Source organism: Centruroides sculpturatus, unplaced genomic scaffold (assembly GCF_000671375.1).
Source record: "Centruroides sculpturatus isolate CEXI.00-Female unplaced genomic scaffold, Cexi_2.0 scaffold602, whole genome shotgun sequence".
Lineage (NCBI taxonomy): Eukaryota > Metazoa > Arthropoda > Arachnida > Scorpiones > Buthidae > Centruroides > Centruroides sculpturatus.
The window spans coordinates 328,602-349,646 of NW_019384890.1; the positions used below are offsets into that span (position 1 = coordinate 328,602).

Genomic DNA, 21,045 nt, shown 5'->3' on the forward strand with positions numbered 1-21,045 from the left:
ACTGTTTATGTACGTGATGGAATGCATAACTTTTTTTGTTTCAACAACGTCTCACCCAGCACAGTGGCCGTAAACTCTTAAATATATTTTGCGTCGTAATAAAAATATAACTTGACATACGTATTTATAAATAATTTATTTTCAAATTGCATCATTTCTATGACCAAGGGCGGCATAAGGCATGGGCAACGTGGGCCACTGCCTACGCCTCGCGTTTCGAAGGTTTATGCATTACTTAAAAGCCGCAAACGCGATGAAAAATTTTACTTGTCATAAAACGATAAATACAGTAGTTTGTCAAATTTTTATTCATAAAAATGCAGTTTCAACTGCTTTTTATTTTATAAAATCCGTCTTCTTTCGCTACCAGAGGGCCTTTTAAACAATAGGTAGTCTGTTAGCATTGGTCAGTAGTAGTCCAAATTCAATATGAACGTTTGTTTCTTGAAAATTTGATCACGGTTTAAATACAGTATTTACTTTTAATATTACCGATTTGTCATCAAAAAGAAAACGTGTTGTATTATCATTAAAAGACAAATTAAAGTATTTGTTTCGATTATCCGAATTTTTCCCTTATCCGGACTACCTTCATCCCCAATTAGTCCGGATAATTGAGGTTCTATTGTATTTATTTCACAATATATGTGAAATTTTTATTTATATTACTTGCTTGAATTAAGGATTTATGTCACATGTAACTTTTTAATTTTCTAAATATTACTGTCATTCTGCTTGTTTCAGATGGTACTTAAGCAAAGTTTTTCATTTTTTTAGATTTTGCAGTCTGCTTTAAACAAATTCATACATATTTTTGTTATATTTAATATAGGTTGTCCATATCAAAGTTTGATGCAAGGAAATATTAGTCAAAGATTAGGATCAAAAGACCGACGATTAGCTTTACTTGGTAAGTAATCTCTAACTTAAGATTTAAAATACATTATAGATTGAACAGTTTTATTTTTTATTTTTAAACTTTGTCAATAAATAGTGGAAATATATAATTTTACAACATATTTAGCAATGAAATAGTGATAAAATTATAGCTGGTGATATTTAAACAAAACCTCTTCTACATATTTATTTATTTCTAAAACTACTGATAAATTTCTTTACATTGTTATGCTGTTTTTTAGATATTTGACTAAAATATTTCAAGAATTTAAAAAATGATTTAAATAAAAAAGAATTTAAAAGATTTTGTATGTTCTACTGAATTTCAGAGCATCAGATCTTCAAGGAGTAGAAAAAATTGCTTATATGGAAACATATTCATGATGATTAGTAATTTAAACTTGCATAAAATGCGCATCTATAAACAACAGAATTTTGTGTTCATTTCATATTCCAAAGACATTACCAAAGGCTCAGAAAAAGAGAATTCAGATGAGTAAGTCTACCTGAGCGAAGTTCTGTATACTCAAAAGTGAGATGTTTCAGCAGAGCCATAGAAGTGAAAAAGGATGGAGAAGAAAAATTTATCTAGTTAAACCTGATATTTAACTGAGATATAAGAAATTTATTCATACAAATGATTATCCAAAGTTTTCAATCCAATATTTTGTTGCTGTTGTAAATTTGGTCTATATACAATGTCTTATAATTCTGGAACCATAGGGTTTAAGTTGATCTTTGTTTGTTTCTTTATGGTTAAAGCATAGAACTAAGGAGGAATGAATTCGTTATTTTGATACGTGGGATCTACTCAGAGAGAAGTCACTGAAGAGTGGCAGGTTGCATCCACCATTGTGTCTGATTGTCTGAATGGGAAGTCTGGATGCAACCTGTTAAACTGTTTGGCAACTTCATTAAGTGCAGATCCATGCTATCATAATAATTTGAATTCATTCCTCCTCACTCAATGACATGTTTCAACTGTAAAAGAATAAACAAAGATAAATAATTTCCATCATTCTAGACTTATGGAACACTATGTGTTTGAGTGTAGATGTATTTATATTTATTTTTTTCATGTTGATCATGGCACACTGCATTGAAAGGGTAGTCACTAGTGATCTGTAACAAAACTCATTACTAATACTGAACTTTTTTGTATGCTAGATTTTTTGTCAACTGAATTAGAAGCAGCTAGAATGATAGCAGTTGACAAACCAAGCAAGCTGCAAGTCGAAATGGTAAATTTATCAAATTTTATAAAATTTTGTAATGTCTGAATTTGCTCTGTTTAAAGTCTTATCAAAATTTAAACAATTCCAATTTTAAGGAAGAATCTCCTACTGCAGCTGACCTGAAAGGAATGATCATTGCACTGAAATTCACCAAACCACCGCCAAATATAACTGCCAAACAGTTATTTGACAAAGTAGAAAATAAAGTAAGTAGTAAGTTAATTTTAGAAGAAAATTGCAGTTTTTGAAAGTCAATTAAATTTTCAGATTAAAGAATTTTTCTCCCTCCAGATAAAAGAAATTGTTGCCAAGCTTCCTCCCAACACTCTTGGCAAACCGCTATTTACCGGAAAGTTATCCGATAAGCAGTGGTCGGTTCTAGCAAATATCCAAGATGCAATGAAAAAGGAATATCTTCTTAGGAGAGAGATGTTGTTGAAACGTTTAGACGTGACTATTCAGTCTTTCAAATGGGGAGAAAGACTAAAGGTATCTGTTTTATTAAGGTTTTTTTTCATACTTCATATATCAAATAAACTATTTAATGATTTAAATTACATTACAGATGTAAAAATAAACTATTATTAATTTTTTTAATTCATAGCATTTTTAAATTGTTACTTTTTAATACTATTCACAAATTTTTTCTAAGGTTTCAAAAAATCCAGAAACTTAAAACTGCCATTAGCAATGCAAATACTGTAGACAATTTAATTCTGTATACATACATGGTATTTTGATATTTTTGCAAATTAATTCATTAAATTTATTAAAATTTTTAACTAATGTCATTTCTTGAATAAAATAGCAATTATAACATCATAATCTTAATGATAAATCTAATTTCTTTTGGAGTATATACAGTAATATCTCGACTTACGCGAACTGGAGTTATGCGATTTTCAAATCTCGTCAATTCATCTTTTGTTTGAGCACCACGCAACTCTTGATTACTCACTCCCCCCCACACTATTGTTTAGCTTACATGTTAGGACGTGTCGCGCGGAATCGACACATAGCTACAATTTATTTTGTGTTATTTATTTCTATGTTTGTTATATCTACGGAGACTTGAGAGACTCTGTGTGGTGATTTCTTGTAACCGTGAACGAATCAAAAGTCGAGATAAGATTAACAAGAACATTTATTAGCTTTCATACATCCGATTTGGATTTTACACAAATTGCGAAATTATACCCCGACTTACGCGGATTCAACTTACACAGTTATTGCTTGGTCCCACCTATTACATAAGTTCGGGGTATTACTCTATTTATATACTTTTATAACAGTTTCTGAAATTTAATAGTTTTTCTTTACAAAGTGTGCAATTTACTGAAGTTAAGGTATGTAAGAGTAAAGTAAGACACACTAGATGTTTTCTGAACAGAAACATGCACTTTATAACAGGAAAAGCAAATTATTTACAACTGAAAGAAGGTTGAAAACAGAGTTTAAAACTGCTTCGTTTCTGCCTGTAATACAAGCCAATCAGAGTGATCATTTGCAAGTGTCATCAAAATGTCACTAGGAATATAATTCAGTATGGCAGAAACGAGGACACAATGTTTCTAGATGATGCTAGATGGCGTTGTGCATTTTGATTTGTCATCTAATGTATTGCTGTTCAGAAAAACAAAATAAAAGTGACTGAAATGTGTTTTTCTGTCATAAATGTATCTGATCTGAAAATATCTTGTATGTTCCTACCTCTTCAGGTTCCAATATCCCTTATTAAATACCAATATTAAAATGGAAATAAACAAGGGTAAAATAGGTGGCAAAATTAAGACGACAATAGTTACCTGTCATTTATGTGTGTCTATCAGAAGATTCTTTGGGCCAATTTAATAAATTAAAATTTTTATCATGATACTAATCCAAAAAATAACTAATTTGGATTAATGGGTAGTAGTATTATATTTTATTTAAATTATTAAATTCAAAAGAATACATGCTGTTGTATTATAGAATAATTTATAATAAAAAATTGATTAGAAATTACAAGTTAGTCTCAGCTTTATCCAATGAATTTAGAACGACAGCTGAATGACAGAGACAGTAAAAGCATCAGTCTGCCGCTCCGAGCCAGTCTTCCTGTCTGTCTACACTAAACCAGTTTTTTGGTTTGGCTTGGATTTTTAGAAATTTTCAGATCACTTGACCTAGATCCACGTTAGTCCTCACCTTTCAAAATTCAGGTGTTCTGTTTGTGAGTTCGGCCAAACCCAAAACAGACACAAAAAGAGAATGCTTAAATGCTTCTGGGGGGAAAAAGTTAAAAAACAAAATTAATTTTTAAATTAAAATCTTTTCTATAAAATATTATTTACATTAGAATTATACATTTTATGTTATTTTATTATTAACAAAATTTTTTGCAATGTATATCTTGTATTGTTTGAGAATTTTGCAAATTGTATTTAAGATGCATGCTCCCGATAGGATTTATTTAGAATACTGTTTCACAAAATAGAAGCGTAAATCTTGGAATGGCAGTCAGATAAACAAAAAGAGTTAAATAAGACATACGGAGAATTGGAAACAAATGTTTGAACAGTTTCCATTAGGTTATGATGATCGGTGCCAAAAGGTTGAATGACATTCTTAGGCGAATCCTTACATCTAGAGTAAATAAATAAATCTATTTATGTTAACTTAAAATCTACTTTCTTTATCTATTTATTTATTTACTTTTTAAATTAGAAGTAAATATTTTGTAACATTGTAAAACGTCACTTGTCTTGCTACTTTATTTATTTAAATTATTAATGGTTTTTTNTTGGATTAATGGGTAGTAGTATTATATTTTATTTAAATTATTAATGGTTTTTTTTATCTTGCTCTCAAGAAAATGATGTTAATTACATATTAAAACAACTAAAAGGCATTTGGAGTCTCATTTAATGAAATAACTTAATTCATTTATATTGTTATAATGTTTCTTTTTTGGTGTCTTAGAAGTTGGAAATTTAGTTAAATCAGTTATTCAAGGAATGATTTTAGTGCTATTTCTGCTACAGAAGAATTCTTTTAATTGTTTTATTGTTGTTAATTATATCATAAACAAAAATCAACAGCAAAAATGTATTTTTTTTTTTTCTTTACTTACATTTGCCACAAACTGCAAGCTGAGAATATTTCACATATAAATTTTAATTTTTTTATTTTGTTAAATAAGCAGCATATTTTTTCTTACATCAATTTATATTTGTCACATATTGTTTTAGTAATAGTATAGGATGTAAATAAGAAAAATACAGGGCATACTGTATATTTGTACCTTGTTTGTCATTTATTTATTTGTTCATTTTATTCTCTTACTCTGTCTTTCTTTCTTTACCCTATTACTCACACCTGATACATTCAACTTAATAGATTCTTCTGCCAAAAAAAAATATAAGTGTAATATGCAATTGTTATTAGGGACACTGTGACTTTGTCATATTGTGATAGAATTGAGTTCTTGTAATTAAAAATTTTTTAATTAGTATTAGTACATATAAATTATCTTTTACTCCATCAAATCCTAGCACTGATTTGTTTAAATATGTGTGTAAGGACATGGGTGTATGTGTTTGTGTTAGAATATGATTAGACAAAAATGGTTGCTGGACATGGAGAGGTGACCTTACACCTGCTGGGCACAGAAGATCCTTACATTTTTTGACGTCGATTTCTTTGTTCTTGTGTTTTGTTAATTTTTGGCACCCATTTTCCATTAGGTGTGTACAGTGCAGTTTTTTGTTTTTGTCCTCAAATTCTGTTAGGCGCACACAATCACATCAAGGAACAAAGATATTGTCACTTTGATCCCACCATATTTTGAAAATAAAGTCATGGACCTCCATTTTTTATTACATTTTTGATTCCTCATTGCAATTAATGGGAAATGGCAAGGTTTAATCAAGATTGACTTATCAAATTTTGAGAACGAACACAATTCTGTAAGACATACAGAAGTGGCTTTGCTAATGATCCACCTCAATGATTGTTTTATAAAAGTGTCCATAATAATTTATATTCATGCATTCAATTTATATAAAATGTATTCATGTGCAAATATATTATTTTTTTTTATTTGTGTGCATTAATATACTCATTTACATAATGTATTTCAATTAGATAGTGTGCATTCTTTTTGTAAATTGGTCTCTGTTGTTCTCTATTTTTGAACTGAAAACTTAATTTTAGATCTTGAAACATAAATTAACAAGAATTATCTAAAAAATATAGAATATTTACTTTATAAAAATACTACAATTTGAAGACTGAATGCAAAATAATATTAGAAAAGTAATTTTGTTACATTGCAAAAAATACTTTTGAAGTTACAAGTGATCATTTGCAACCATAGTAATACAATTACCATTAGCAGATCTGACTGTTCTTTAGATATGTTTATTTACTCACAAATGTGTAAATTGATTAAAAGACACTCTGGCATCAGATTATTGTAAAAATTCTAATAAAACTTAAATGACAGGCAAAATTTTGTCTCAGATTTTTAGTCCACCAGTGGCCAAGTGGATAAAACTACTGAACACTAATAGTTGGTGGTGGATTCATCAACAGCTAGCCATGTGGAGTTTTCTGGGTTTTCTTCGTGTGTCTAATAACTAAACAAGAGCCAGTTTCTCATAGAAAGTCCTCCTGAGAGGCACCCCTTGGCAAATTATCCAAATGTGGCATTGCTTTATTCCATCAGTTCAATCCAATTTCATTAAATTGTCATTAATTCATACGGAGTTAATTGGCTTTCCTTGCAGTTTATTGTTTAGACTTTTTCTTGTGCTGAACGAGTAAAGCTCATTTCTTTATACTCAAATCTCATTGGATTTAAATAAACTCTTTCAAAACCACTTGACCAAATTTGGTGGGGAACATTATGACCAGGTCAGTGAATGTTGTAAGCTATTTTGGAATCCTGATTTGACTGTATCCTCAAGGAATATCACAGGAAAAACACTACTCTAGACTTAAGCTGGAATTTTGAATGCTTACAAAGTGCACACAGCAGTTCTGTTTACAAGTATAAACAAACAAATATGTTGTTTAATTTTTGCTCAGCATTCCTCATCATAAACAATTTAATGTGACAATTGAATCTAAACTCCAAGTTCAACAGCTTCATATTTATTTGTATATTTGTAAACATTGCTGGCTGGCAATACTGAACAAGCTCGAAAGCTGTTGCATACAAACCGAATTAAGTCATTCTGAAGCAAAGTTCTGAGAATTCTAACAAACTTTTAGTTTTGTGTTTGTTTAGATCCTTGTAATAATATTTTAGGCTAGTTAGTCATTGATTTATAATATTGGTGTTTGTGAAATGTAGACTGCTCATAGGCCATTATAGTGCTTATAGTGTCAACAGCCACATCCCGTTAAGTACTACCAACTTTGCAAAGTTTGATTTGTGACTAAACTTGAATTTCTTCTCTCAGTCAAGAATAAAGAGAATTATGAGATGGTAATACATATGTCGTACTCAATTCCAGCTTTTGATTGCTTAATTTTGTACAAACATAAAACAGAAAATATTTGAGCTATGGACAAAAAAACACTGTTAATAAATGCAAAATGTCATCCAATTTTATATAACATTGGATGAAAAGTGTACAAAAAATATAAAATATTATAAACTTTCACTGAAGTAGTAGTAGAATTGTCTGATATATTAAGTTTTAATAAGAATGCATTTGTTTTTTGTCAAGCATAAGCAAGTATCAGACTCAAAATATACTATGAACTGTTGAACTACAGTAGTCTCTCGAAAACTCGGCCTAATGTGGACCAAAGGGTGGCCGAGTTTGTGAAAATGCCGGGTTATCGGGAATGGGGTTAAAAAAAATAAGTATGAGTGTTTCCTCAGAAAATACTGTACTGTACTTGTATGTATTGTTTACTTGAGAATACAACAGAGAATAAACTGCCCAAATACCCTTAAACAAATGAAAAGTACGTCCTGTATGAAGGGATAGAGCCTTTACTACATGAAAATGAAAATTAATGAATACACTGCGTACAGTAATTTACTTGATAAGACAGACCTTTACTTGATAAGACAGACCAAAAATACTTTGAGGCATAAAGCTGTCTATAATGAAAATTAATTAACTAAGGATTTTTTTGCCTTGCCAGTATATGGCCGAGTTATCCGGACTGCCAGGTTATCGAGTGCTGAGTTTTCGAGACTCTACTGTATAATGGAATGATTGTTTGATGATTTTCAGTGCATCTTGGCAGAACTGCAACATCTAATAGAAGTGGACTAAGAATTGGCCTTAATTCTGGCTTTCTTCAGTAATTTTAACACATTTTAGACATAATTGTCAACATGAGCATGCGAGCTTATTCTGGTAACAGAAAATGATGCTTATCTGTTACACATTGTTTAATATTGCTTCTAATTTATATTGTTTACATTAATCATTTCACTAGCAAAATTGAATAAATAGAGAGATTTAAAAGAAAAACAATGGTTGCCCATTTCTTCACTACAAAATACTGAATCAAATCTGCGCTTCCACATAAAATACCTTTCAAATTATAATTTAGCCTTTACTGGTTTAAAATATTTCACCCTAAATTCTCTAAACTATCCAAAATATTGTTTTTTATTGTAATTAATTCTTATTTTTGTGAATAAAAAAAGAATGGAATCCCTGTTAGAAGAAAAACAATTGCTGCTTCTCTTAAATATAGACTGTGCACTGTGTAATGCCACAGCAAACAACTGTATGTTTATAAATTCATATTGTAACATTTAAAAATATTTTAATGATAAATGTGATTGTTATTTTGTGCTATACAAAAACAGTTTTATTTTATTTTCTGTATTGTGTTTGTTTAATACTGTTCAAGGTGAATTAAATTTTGATAACATCAGAGTTGATTAGTTCATATTTCTTATTTAAAGGTTTGCTCTATATTGTTAAGATTATCAAACACTAATAATTTTTTGAAAATTATTTTGCTGAATTTTACTTAATTTGTATTGATTAGAAAAAAGATCAGGAGATCATGCAGGCATATCTTCCTAAGCGCCAGGCATTGACTACCATTCCGAATATCTTCCTGTCCGATGTCTTAGCTGCGAGGGAAGGTAAGCAAGTTTCACTATGAAATATTTTAAATTTCAACTTCAATTCAAACTAATTTTCTTGAAATGAGAATAAAAAGATTTCATTCTGACAAAAGTAGTCTGAATTGGATTTGTTTCAGGAGTTCCTTAATAAGTATATTAAAGGTAATAAAGATAAAAATAATTCAATTTGTTACAAGTGCATTTATTTGTATATTTAACATTTTACTGTGTATTATTTTCACTGTTGAAAAATCCTATTATTCACCCGTTTTTGCCATTCTTTTATCTATTCTTAGAACATATATAATGTACAATTTATTAAATTTTTATATAATTCTTTTATAATCAGATAATGTGATTGTAAATTCAATGAATGATTGTAAATCATTGAATTTTCTCACTGTTGTCATTGTCTTAGTATAGTAGAAGTTTGTTAATCCAGCACCTACAGGATCAGAATAGTGCTGAATTATTGATAATATCAGATTACTAGACATTTGCAAAAGTTCATTAAGTTATATGTGATCTGCAGGTATTGCTTTACACTTCCTATTAGTGCACACTACAGTATGCTTTAGATTTGTTTGTGCACACGCTGATCAGTCTGAAGATGATCCAATGCACGACTGTACTGTGTTAAGATTGATTGAAAAAACTGCAAAAGAATTAATGAACATATTATTGCACAAAATTGACATTCCAACAATAATGATAGAATGCTGGACAATTTCAGGTTATCGGCTAGTTTTTAGATGATGCCAGGTTATCGAGTATCAGATTAATGAGCTTGTACTGTATTTGAAAATCTTAGCTTAGCTAGCACAAATTGTTTACAATAAAGAGATTTAAACAGAATTGGAAATATTCAAGAAGCATGCTGCAAGAAGCAAATTATTTTAAAGAAGTGCTTTCCTTAAAATAGTTGATTAAATTCAGTTTTACATATTTCATATAATTTAAACCTAATAATATATCTGTAATAACTTACAGAGTAATGTTGATAAATTCATTTTGCTCATAGCAAATTTTAATTATTATTAAGTAACAAAATATAGAAAAATGTATATGAATTAGCTAAAAATTATCATTTAAATAGTTCTTTATTTTTATAAAATATATAATAACTATGATGTATGCCCAGCATTGCTTGGGCAAAAATTAACAAATATTAAGTTTATTAGATTATTTTGTACTTCTAACACTTCTATTATTGGGCTGCAATTGAAAAAATTGTAGACCTATAAATTCCTACTGTCGTGTGTCCGTCTGTGTTTCCTTAATCTCGAGAATGGAGTTAGATAGATGAAATCCGAGACCACATATGGAAAGCTTAGGAGGCCCCAATTAACTGTATATGAACTTTCAATGCAAACCACAAATCTTGTTATTTCAATTTAAAAATTTTCCCCTTAAAAGGGTTAGATAGATGACAGTATGATTGTTGCTGACAGGAAAAGTATTATGTACAGATACAAGACACTACTAATTTGAAGTGGAGAATACATATTTTATTACAATTAGTTTGGTTTATTTGGTTATAGAAATGCAACATGTAAGTGATCTGTCGCGGGGATGCATCCCAGGAGGACATTTATGTAAATCTGGTCCCTATTTAGGTGTTAATAATGTGAAGAAAACCCAGAAAACTAAAAACTCTCCATTCCAAATTAAAGTAAAAAACCTAATTTGCCATTGCATAAAAAATAAAATTTTACATTGTTGACACTGCAAATGGCTGCTGTGTTCGTTTCTGGGTTACCTGTATAAATGTGTGCATCATGGAATTTCCAAAAATAACCAGAATTGCAACACAGATTGTGTTGCTAGGAGTTGTTAGATTGGGGTTTCCTGTATCATTCTGTTGTGTGGAGTGTTTCATCCTTGATGTTGCTTTGTGTGTATTTTTGCATTGCTTTACTTGCAGCATTCAGTGATTATTATAATGAGTGACAAGAAGGAACAAAGAGCTTACATAAAATTTTGTTTTCTGTTGAGAAAAACTGCAGCTGAGACCATTGCTATGCTTTGATAACTCTTTAAAGATAATGCTTTGATTAAATCAAAAGTTTGAGTGGTTTTTCCGATTCAAAAATGGCATCATGTCAACTAAAGACCTACCATAGCCTGGCCATCCTTTGACTAGCCGAAATGAGGAAAACATCAAAAACGTTTGACGGGCCTTTAATGAAGATTGTCAAAAGTCCATTGACCAAATTTCAGAAGAAACAAATTTGTTGTGGAGTACCTGCCAGCAAATTTTATCAGAAGGTTTGGGAATGAGTCGGGTGTTAGTCAAATTTGAGCCTCGAATGCTCACACAGGAGCAGAAAGACAAATGCATTGAGTGTTTGCTGCAACTTGAAGCAGAAACTGCATAATGACCTAAACTTTCTTACAAAGATCATTACTACGGATGAGTCTTGGTTCCATGGGTACAACTCATAAATTAAACAAGCATCAAGCCAATGGAAACATTCAAATTCACAAAACCACATTGAAATTGATCAGAAAACATCAAGACAATGCTTATTTGTTTTTGATATATATTATGCACAAGGAATTTATTCCTTCATAACAGACAGTGAACCAGTATTTTTATCTAGATGTTTTAAAAAGCTGCATGAGACTGTGCAATGGAGATGACCAGAATTATGAGAAGTGGAGATTGGTTACTTTATCATGACAATGCTCTGGTCCACATAGCTCTGTTTGTCCAACAGTTGGTGCTTGTGTCCCATCCATCCTACTTGCTGGCTCTCATTCCTTCTGGCTTTAATAAATATTCTAATATTCTACACAGGTTAAGTTTTCTATATACATGTATATTCATTTAACTTTAATATAACTTCTGTTGTACAAATATAAAAAAAAATTGATTGAGAATCAAATTTATTGTTTGTGTGCACAAAGTACTTTGGTAATCATTATTTTTTTCTTTTCTCCTTATCCTTATATAATAACATAATTCTCTCAAGTACCCTTATCTTCTGTATCCTGTGATTAGCTAGCTAATTATTCATTTGAATTTTCAGTTTTATGTATAAGGTTGTTCAAATTAAAAATTGACTGAACTGTATAAAATATATTGTGTTACTGTTCATCATAGCAGGATTACAGTATACACAGCATAATGACAAAGTTGCATTAGCTGCTACAGGAAATCACTTTCTGCATTCAGTTACAGCTGTATAGCTGCTTGGACTTTGCTGTCGGAATCTGCGACCTTTAGAAACTTTTTTAAAAGGTCTGAAAATACGGAAGCTGCAAGGCGACATGTTGGGTCTGTAAGGCAGATGCTACATTGCTTCAGATGGAAAGTTCTGCAGTATCTGCCTTATAGCCCCAGTGTTACCTTACAGATTCCAGTTTGATAGCAAAGTCCAAACATCTATACAGTTATAACTGTGTAAAAAGAGAAAAGTCGCTGAATGGTTCTTTCAGCATTTTTCTCTTTCTACACAGAAGGTATACACAAACTTGTTCTGTGTTGAGATGTGTCTGACTGCAGAGGGTGATTTCCTGTAACAGCTAACACAACTTTGTCATTATGCTGTGTATACTGTAACCTTGCTATGGTTACCAGTGACACAATATGTTTTATATGGTCCAGCCTATATTTCATTCGAGCAATCTTTATAGAAAATGTAAGATATAAAGTATTTCAACATTTTACAAATATGTGGCTTTTTTGTAAACCAATGAAAAATGTTAATATTTTATTTTTTTCCCACAGATCTAATTATATTTGAAAAAACTAGTGGAGTCGGAGTGAGAGCCCGAACGCAATGTCAGGTGAATAAGGTCATAATTGGATCGGTAAGTAAATAAATTTAGTTTTGTGCATATATGGTCTGATAAAAATATAAAAGAAATATTAGATAATTACAATTGTGTTACTTATAGGTGCCAGATAGGGGTGGCAGACCAGAAGAACAACAGCCACCGCCTCCAGAAATGCCAAGTTGGCAACAGAGAACCGATCCACAAAAATCTGGAGGGGGAGGTAAGTGTCTGTATTTTTTTTTTTAAATACTTACTGGAAGTATTGTAAATACTTTTATTTAAATTTGGTTATTTGTTTGTATATTCTTTTTTATAATGTTATAGAATGTCTGTAATATTAATCAATATTTTAATTGCATTTCTTCATAAACTCATTTCTGTATCTTTAAATATTCTACTATTTTCTACTTTGTGTTATTAAAATCTGGAATGAACACATGAAGAAATGATTTAATATTTCAATTAAAATTTAGAAGAAATATCTGTTAATAATAATTTACTGAAATATTTTTTAAAAATATAATAATTTAGTTATTGGTAAACATTACAGGATTTTCCGGTGGAGATCGTAACAGAGTACAAGGAGGAGGATGGTCCGGAAATACCAACCAGATGGGTGACTCCCGTCAAGGAAGTGGTAATTGGCAAGATAGCAAACAAGGAAGAGGTGGCTATTCTGGTGGACATGGTAATTATAATCAGAATTATCAAGGAGGGCAGGCAAGGAGTGGTGGTTACGACGGAGGACAACATAATTATGGTTATCAGGGAGGACAGCAGAGGAGTGGAGGATACGACAGCGGACAAAGTAATTACGGTTATAATAATTATCAAGGAGGACAATCAAGGAGTGGAGGAGGACAGTCAAGAAGCGGAGGTTATGACAGCGGGCAAGGCAACTATGGTTACAATAATTATCAGGGACAGTCGAGGAGTGGAGGATATGACGGAAACCAAGGAAGATATCAATATCAAGACAATCAACAAAGGGGAGGAAATGAATATCAAGGTGGTAGGGGAAGAGGTGGCAAAGAAGGCCAGCGTGGAGGCCAGAATAGGGGCGGCAGGGGAGGGCGAGGAGGGGGGAGGGGTGCATACGATCACGTCCAGATGCATCCGCAACAGCAGTATGGCTATCCCGTCTACGATCCCAATGTCTACTATCAACAATACCAAGGACACTATTGATCACAATCGAGTTAGGCCATTAAATTCAATTTTGTAAATTGTTTCCAAATTGATTCGACTTCTTAACCATTTGAAACATCTTATCAAAATAAGATATACGACACATATATATATATATAACAGTGGCCTAGAAATATATATAATTTGGTTTTAGTTGTATTATTGAAGCTATTTTCATACCAAGTGCTTTAAAGTATCTTTGTTTGATTCTGTTTTCTTGTTATGAAATAAGGTAAAGGAAAGGCATTGTTCTGTTATAAGTTATTTACAAAGTATACATTTTGCGTGAAAGAGAATTCTTTTGTTAAGTTATTCCCCCGTAACATGAGTGCGAAGTGCGTGAACCTTTCGAGTGTTTATATCCAAGTAGATGTGTCTGAATCTTAACTAAAGCGAGCAAACCTTGAAAACTTTATAGTGTTAGATAATTAACCAACAGCTTGAATGTATTATAATATATTTTAAGCAATGTATGAATGAAACTTCCCAAATATTATAAATAAAAACATGAATCTGCAACCGGTTTCTGTTAAGGTTTTCATCCGAAACAGTCAAATTAGAATTGAAACCACGCGAAAGCCGTTCCAAATATAGTATAGTAAAGCAAGTTGGATCCAAGTAGGTGATTATATCAATTAATGATGTAACTGGATCCTTTCAACAGTAACAAAATTTACACAGTTGGTGGATTTCTATTTTTAAGAGGAGTGTAGCCTTCAACTAACAATTGTGATTGACAATAATGCATCTGTTTAGAGATTTAGAGCTTGTTCTAATGACCTGGACAGAAGCCAAACGCTTTATATAAATTTTATATAGTTGCATCAGGTGTAATATCTAGATCTTTGTATTGTTTTAATTATGGTGTGTTCAAATATTTAATCAATAAGTACACAATTGAACCACCAATAACGGCCACCACTTAACTTCGGGAATTTTTTTTAACGAAAACATTTACAAAATAACCTCTGAATAACGGCCATTCCCATTCCTGGCCGCTATTCGGAGGTTTGGCTTTATACATAAATATTTTTGGTATTTAGTGAAGTTGAATATTGTTCTCTCCAGATGGCGTTAGTGGAATATGTATATTTTAGGAATTAGCATCATTGTACTATATAAAGCATTACGTTTCTAATGTGATACAATGAGTAAAGATAGACACGCTATACATTATTACGTGTTGCAATGTATTAAATTAATAACGACAAATGCATTATTTTGTCTTCACTAAAATCTTTTTTAATAAACTAAAAATAGCGACGACAAAATTAGAAGACTGTGGACTTCTAAAAAATGGAAATTCAAATTAAACTCGTCTTCTAATTGGATATTACTGCCAAAATTAAAATTCAATATCCAATCGTACGGAATTTTAAAAATTATAACTCGAAGTATAATTGGTCTGATTTAAAATTCGAAAAAACGGATTCGAATTCGACCAATTACACGTCGCATTATTCGAATTTGAACTTTGAAAAATTAAAGTCGACCAATGGCGCGTAGGGGGTACTTTTCTAGCGGAACTAGTGACTAGTTTCTGCTATTATTACCTAAATTCGAATCGTTCTATACATATCAAATCGGAAAAAAACGGTCACTCCCAATTTTTAAATAAAATATAGCATGGTTGATACATGAATATTATATTAAAACCTCTGAATTATTAACGTCCTATCATAATCGTCCATTCATCTCGTTATCGGTTTAGTGACCTAAGAAAGGTCACGTCCATCGACATTGGGAGGAGCCGGGAAACATGTCGGCAATTGATCTTTATGAGAAGTCGTGATTTGGACGAGGATCTCTTTCGATTATCAAAAAAAAGAGGAGAAGAAGGCCATTTTAAAACGCTTAAAATGTTGGCATTTGAAGGAAATGATTCGTCATCTTCACGACAGACGGTGTTAGTCCGACTAAAAGGATCGATTACCCTCCAGAGATATCGCTACTTGTGTAAGTTTTACTTTCCAAAACCGTAGAGAAAATATATCTTTCGATAACGTCACGTATGACCTTTGAAAAACATTTTAAAGGACGAACGGTAAACGTCACGAAGAATTACAACCATTTGAAATTTTCTAGTCTTGACAACTTTGCAATCGCTTCCAACTCAAAGACAAGACAGAATAAATGAGTCAATGTACCATTTTTTTAAAATAAATAAATGTAAGAGATGTTGAACAGCCTACAGAATTACATGTGTAATTTTTTTAGTGTGCGCTTTAATAGCGCGTGTCTGAAGAGGCTCGTATTACGGCTTCGGATGATTTTATTTAATTGTGGAAAATAATGAAAAACGTATTGTTATAGAAGCACTTAACAAGAATAGAAAAGATCCCCCTTTCTGATTTAGACCTATATATATAAATGCCTTTTACTGTCATTTTTCTTTATCCAAACACTTTGAAGATAAGGATAATTGAATTATTTTCATGATTAACGTTTAAAAACTTCATTGAATTAAAAAAAAAAAGTTGATATATAACTTTGTCTATCGTCGGTCACGTTATTTATTGAATTATCATTAAAATAGCATGACAGTTGCAGAGATTCATGCAAACGATTCAAAATTGTGAGAACTCTGCATGTGAAGGGAACACCCTTTTTTTCTCATGACTCATAATTTCCAACAATTTGTCAAACTTTCTATTATACAACGGTGTAGAAAACTTAATTTTTCATCGCGTTAATAATAAATTTCTATCAGTCGTCCCGCTTTTAAGAAAAAAAATTTTTTTTTTAAGTGTTGCATCTGGCGATGGTTTCTCTTGTTGCATCGCTTTGTGTAACCACGTGTGGTTTTCTTTCCCTTGACTGCAATTAGTGAGTTAAAAATAGTATTTGTAATTTTTTAACACGTGGAAGTACACGTGTTTTGCTTCGTCTATATCTCAGTCCCAATGGCATACGAGAAAAAAAAAAACAGACAAATGTTTATTGTGTTTAGTGAGGCAAAGAAGTTTTTCTCACGAATTTCTCATTAATTTTGGATTACAAATGAATTTCGAGCCAAAGTACATTTGTAATCTTACAATAATGCGAAATTCGTGAGTCAGTAACGATATTAGTCGACACCTCCCTTGCTTTGTTTTCATAACGTTTATTAAATTAACAAAGGTTGGCTAAACACGAGTTTAGTTATTTTTCTTCCTCCTCCTCTTCACGAAAAACTTAAATTTTCAAATATTTATAAAAATATCCGATCATAAAAAATAACATATCTCGGTTGGGGAAGTGGTAAAAATTTGGCTCGTGCTAAAATCAAAACATAACTTACTACCGATAATTTTAAGTACACTCTAAACAAACAAACAAGGTAATAATGTGCTTTCCTCCCTTCCTAATCCTCATCTAGCGTTATATCATTTCGAAACAAGAGGAAGATCAACGAATTTCGGTAAACATGTCTTCCGCGAATTGTCACACAAACAAAATTCCTGAAAATTTTTCGATTTTCAAAAGATATTCCTCGAAGTAAATCTTTATATAATAAAATAAATACGGTATTTGGAAAGTATATACAGGTGTAAGGAGTTAATATAATTATAGAATTACATGTGGTTTGCAGATGAAGGTAAAATTTGGATAAGAGCAAGGTTATATATTTCTTAGAAATGAATTTAAAAATAAATAAATAAATAAACTGTACCTGTTTGAAATTAGCTGACGTAAGTTCAGAGATTTTGATAAGTAGAAAATAGATGAGAGCAATTGCAAAATATGAGAAGTGTCACAATGACGAAATCTGAAAGAAGAAAAAAAAAACAAATGATTATTTTCTATTATTTGATAAATGAATGATTAATGGGTTTACATCTAAACAGTTTGGATTTATCGTGGCTGGATTAACCATAAGGCAAAATAAACACGTGCTTAGGACATCGGGGAAAGGTTCACCACAGAAATTTTTTCATTCAATGTATCATATGGTGCATCTGAACTTGGGTCCACGAAAAGGGGCCCCCCACAATAAATGAACAAATTAAAATTATTTATATTTTGAATTGCATACAGTATAGGGGACAGTAAAATCTTTCAGAGGCTTAGGGCCTGTAAAAGTCTTAAATCAGGACCTGGTATATATATCGAAAAGTTTTTAGAATTATACTTCAGATCGGTAAACTATCGTTTGCATTATTTGCGATTTGAAACAATGCAACGACACTTCAGAGAAGTTCGAGACTACTCGGTAAGAATGGCGGTTTTAAATCGTGCGAAGTCCCTTTTATATAATGTAATGCCAATATCACACGATACTTGATTGTACAAGACAATACTACTGTAGCAAGGACTAGTACTGGCTTCTGATCATTGGAATCCTGTACTAGATAGGATCACGCACAGGCCTAATTGTCGATACTCATAGATATTGTGCGTGCCTAGTCGAAAACCTAAACTACCTACGTCTAAACCCTCCATGGCTCGTTGATATATTGTTTAACAAATACGATAAATTAAATTCTAATAGAGTTTTAAGATTTGATACCATTTAGTGTAAGAATAGCGCTATGTGTATGATAAAAAAATGAAATAATGGGAAGTCTGGTACGGTTAAGGTTTTTGAAATTTCCATATTTATGAGTTAATTGCATGTTATATAATATAAATTCCTATGATAAATGCTTAGTTTCCATAACAAAACGTTAATTTTAAGTATAAGCCTGTGTATATGAGCTGTTTTATCCATTAAAATCAATATAACTTACCTGATGAAAATATTATGTCTACATGCTGTAGTATTTTTATAATGATTCGGTTAAAATTCTAATGTTATAACAGTTAAAAATCTAAAAATAATATAATAAGAAAAATTACGAAACAGATGGAATGGAAAAATGAATTATTTGTCGAAATTGTTTGTTGTTCTTAATCACTAAAATCCTATATTAAGTAAGTAGTATATAAATCACTTTTAAAATATTACTCGTTTTTTAAACAAGTAATAGATATAGTTTAGTAAATTTATATAATTTATTTCATTAATTTAAACTTATAAAAATATAAATGAATCCAATTAAAAGTTTCCATTCACGAATAGCCAATAAAACAAAATAACGTTTTTGAATTAGCCAATGAAAGAATAGATATTAAAGAAATAGTCAAAACGTAATTCTTAATTGGTCGATTTAAATTTTAAAATATCTAAGTGTTTTTTTCTTGTTATTATTTTTATTTTAAATGTGTTTCATTTGTTGATTAGTTTAACGTATTTTTTACGTTCAAATTAGCCAATAAACAAGAATAAAACATCAAAACTCCTCCAAAACAAACAATTAATTAATAATTTTAAAAATATACTGTATATATATATATATATATATATATATATATATATATATATATATATATATATATATATATATATATATATATATATATATATATATATATATATATATATATATATATATATATATATATATATATATATATATATATATATATATATATATATATATATATATATATATATATATATATATATATATATATATATATATATATATATATATATATATATATATATATATATATATATATATATATATATATATATATATATATATATATATATATATATATATATATATATATATATATATATATATATATATATATATATATATATATATATATATATATATATATATATATATATATATATATATATATATATATATATATATATATATATATATATATATATATATATATATNAGAAGAGGAGGAGGAGGAGGAAGGAGGGAGGAAAGAGAGGTGTTTGCCAGAATATTACATTTAATGAGTTAATGTTGCCAAATTAAAATTTGTTTGACCTCTTCACGTGGTAAAGAGGAGGTTGAATGTGTTATGTTGTTGATTGAAAGTACTCGATACCAATGCGAAAAAGTGGGATAACTGGTGACATGACAGATCAAAAGTTGATAGGAACGTCTCCAACTTCGAAAGTATAACGCGCTGCGATATGTTGGCCCTATGTCTAAACATAATGGAATTTTATCTGTCATGTGCATAACTCGATTCTCTTCGCTGTCAATGATGAAAACTGTTTATGGATTCCTCGATTGTCCTTAGTCGCGATTCCTGTTCCAGTTTATAAACTTCATCCAATTTTAGATTGTCTGCTTGTTGGTCGTGCCCGCTCTTTGCTCTAGTAAACCTGGATGCGGCGTTATTTCAAGGATTCGTTATGTCAAAATTGTGTGTGTGACGCGTGACATATTTAACTTTAAATTCGGAGGATGGTAAACAGTTTAATATTCCTTTGTATATGTCTGATATTTACGATTGTGCTGGCATTTTTTTTTTTTTCTTTTTGGTGGTGTTATATGAAAATACTCGAACTCTGGAAGGCCATGTTTACATGCCAAACTTTGTTGGTGTTAAAAATAATTATTTTCGACTGGTGAGCGTATTAAAAATGGGTTTACTATCTCCTATCCATTAAAATCTTTTAGATATCGAATTCTAAACAAACATACAACTCGTAAAAATCAACATATATCATTAACCTGATTAATTTTGGCCAGGGATTGATCGTGGCGGTTATTTTATAGAGTCAACAGTCCAGCATATTATTGGGTTAATAGGACAAAACTAGAGAAAGACTCCCCTTATATCATTTACCTAAATTTCGCAGCTTGGAAATGTTTGGAACCATACCAAAAACGCCTTTTACCAGATTTACTTTAAACCTTTCTCTCCTTTTTTTTTAACGTTAGGAAACTTGTCTTATGAAACGAATCACAACTGTGAAACTGTCTCGCACCATTCTAGACTTAGAAAATGCTTAATTATGTTTATGAATAGAAGAAAATTAGCTTGCTAATTATATTTTAATAGCACTTA

General features: G+C 30.6%; 1 protein-coding gene across 1 annotated transcript in view; it reads left to right on the forward strand.

The window, feature by feature from the left end:
* LOC111631204 (protein FAM98A-like) overlaps positions 1-16,016 on the forward strand; it is a 28,371-nt gene extending 12,355 nt beyond the window's left edge. The window contains exons 4-11 of the mRNA XM_023375409.1: positions 833-910; positions 2,065-2,138; positions 2,228-2,338; positions 2,424-2,621; positions 9,141-9,240; positions 12,956-13,038; positions 13,126-13,225; positions 13,556-16,016. Coding sequence (XP_023231177.1) covers positions 833-910; positions 2,065-2,138; positions 2,228-2,338; positions 2,424-2,621; positions 9,141-9,240; positions 12,956-13,038; positions 13,126-13,225; positions 13,556-14,193 — 1,382 coding nt within the window. The 3' untranslated portion in view covers positions 14,194-16,016. The remainder of the gene's footprint in view (positions 1-832; positions 911-2,064; positions 2,139-2,227; positions 2,339-2,423; positions 2,622-9,140; positions 9,241-12,955; positions 13,039-13,125; positions 13,226-13,555) is intronic.
* Positions 16,017-21,045: the final 5,029 nt, after the last annotated feature.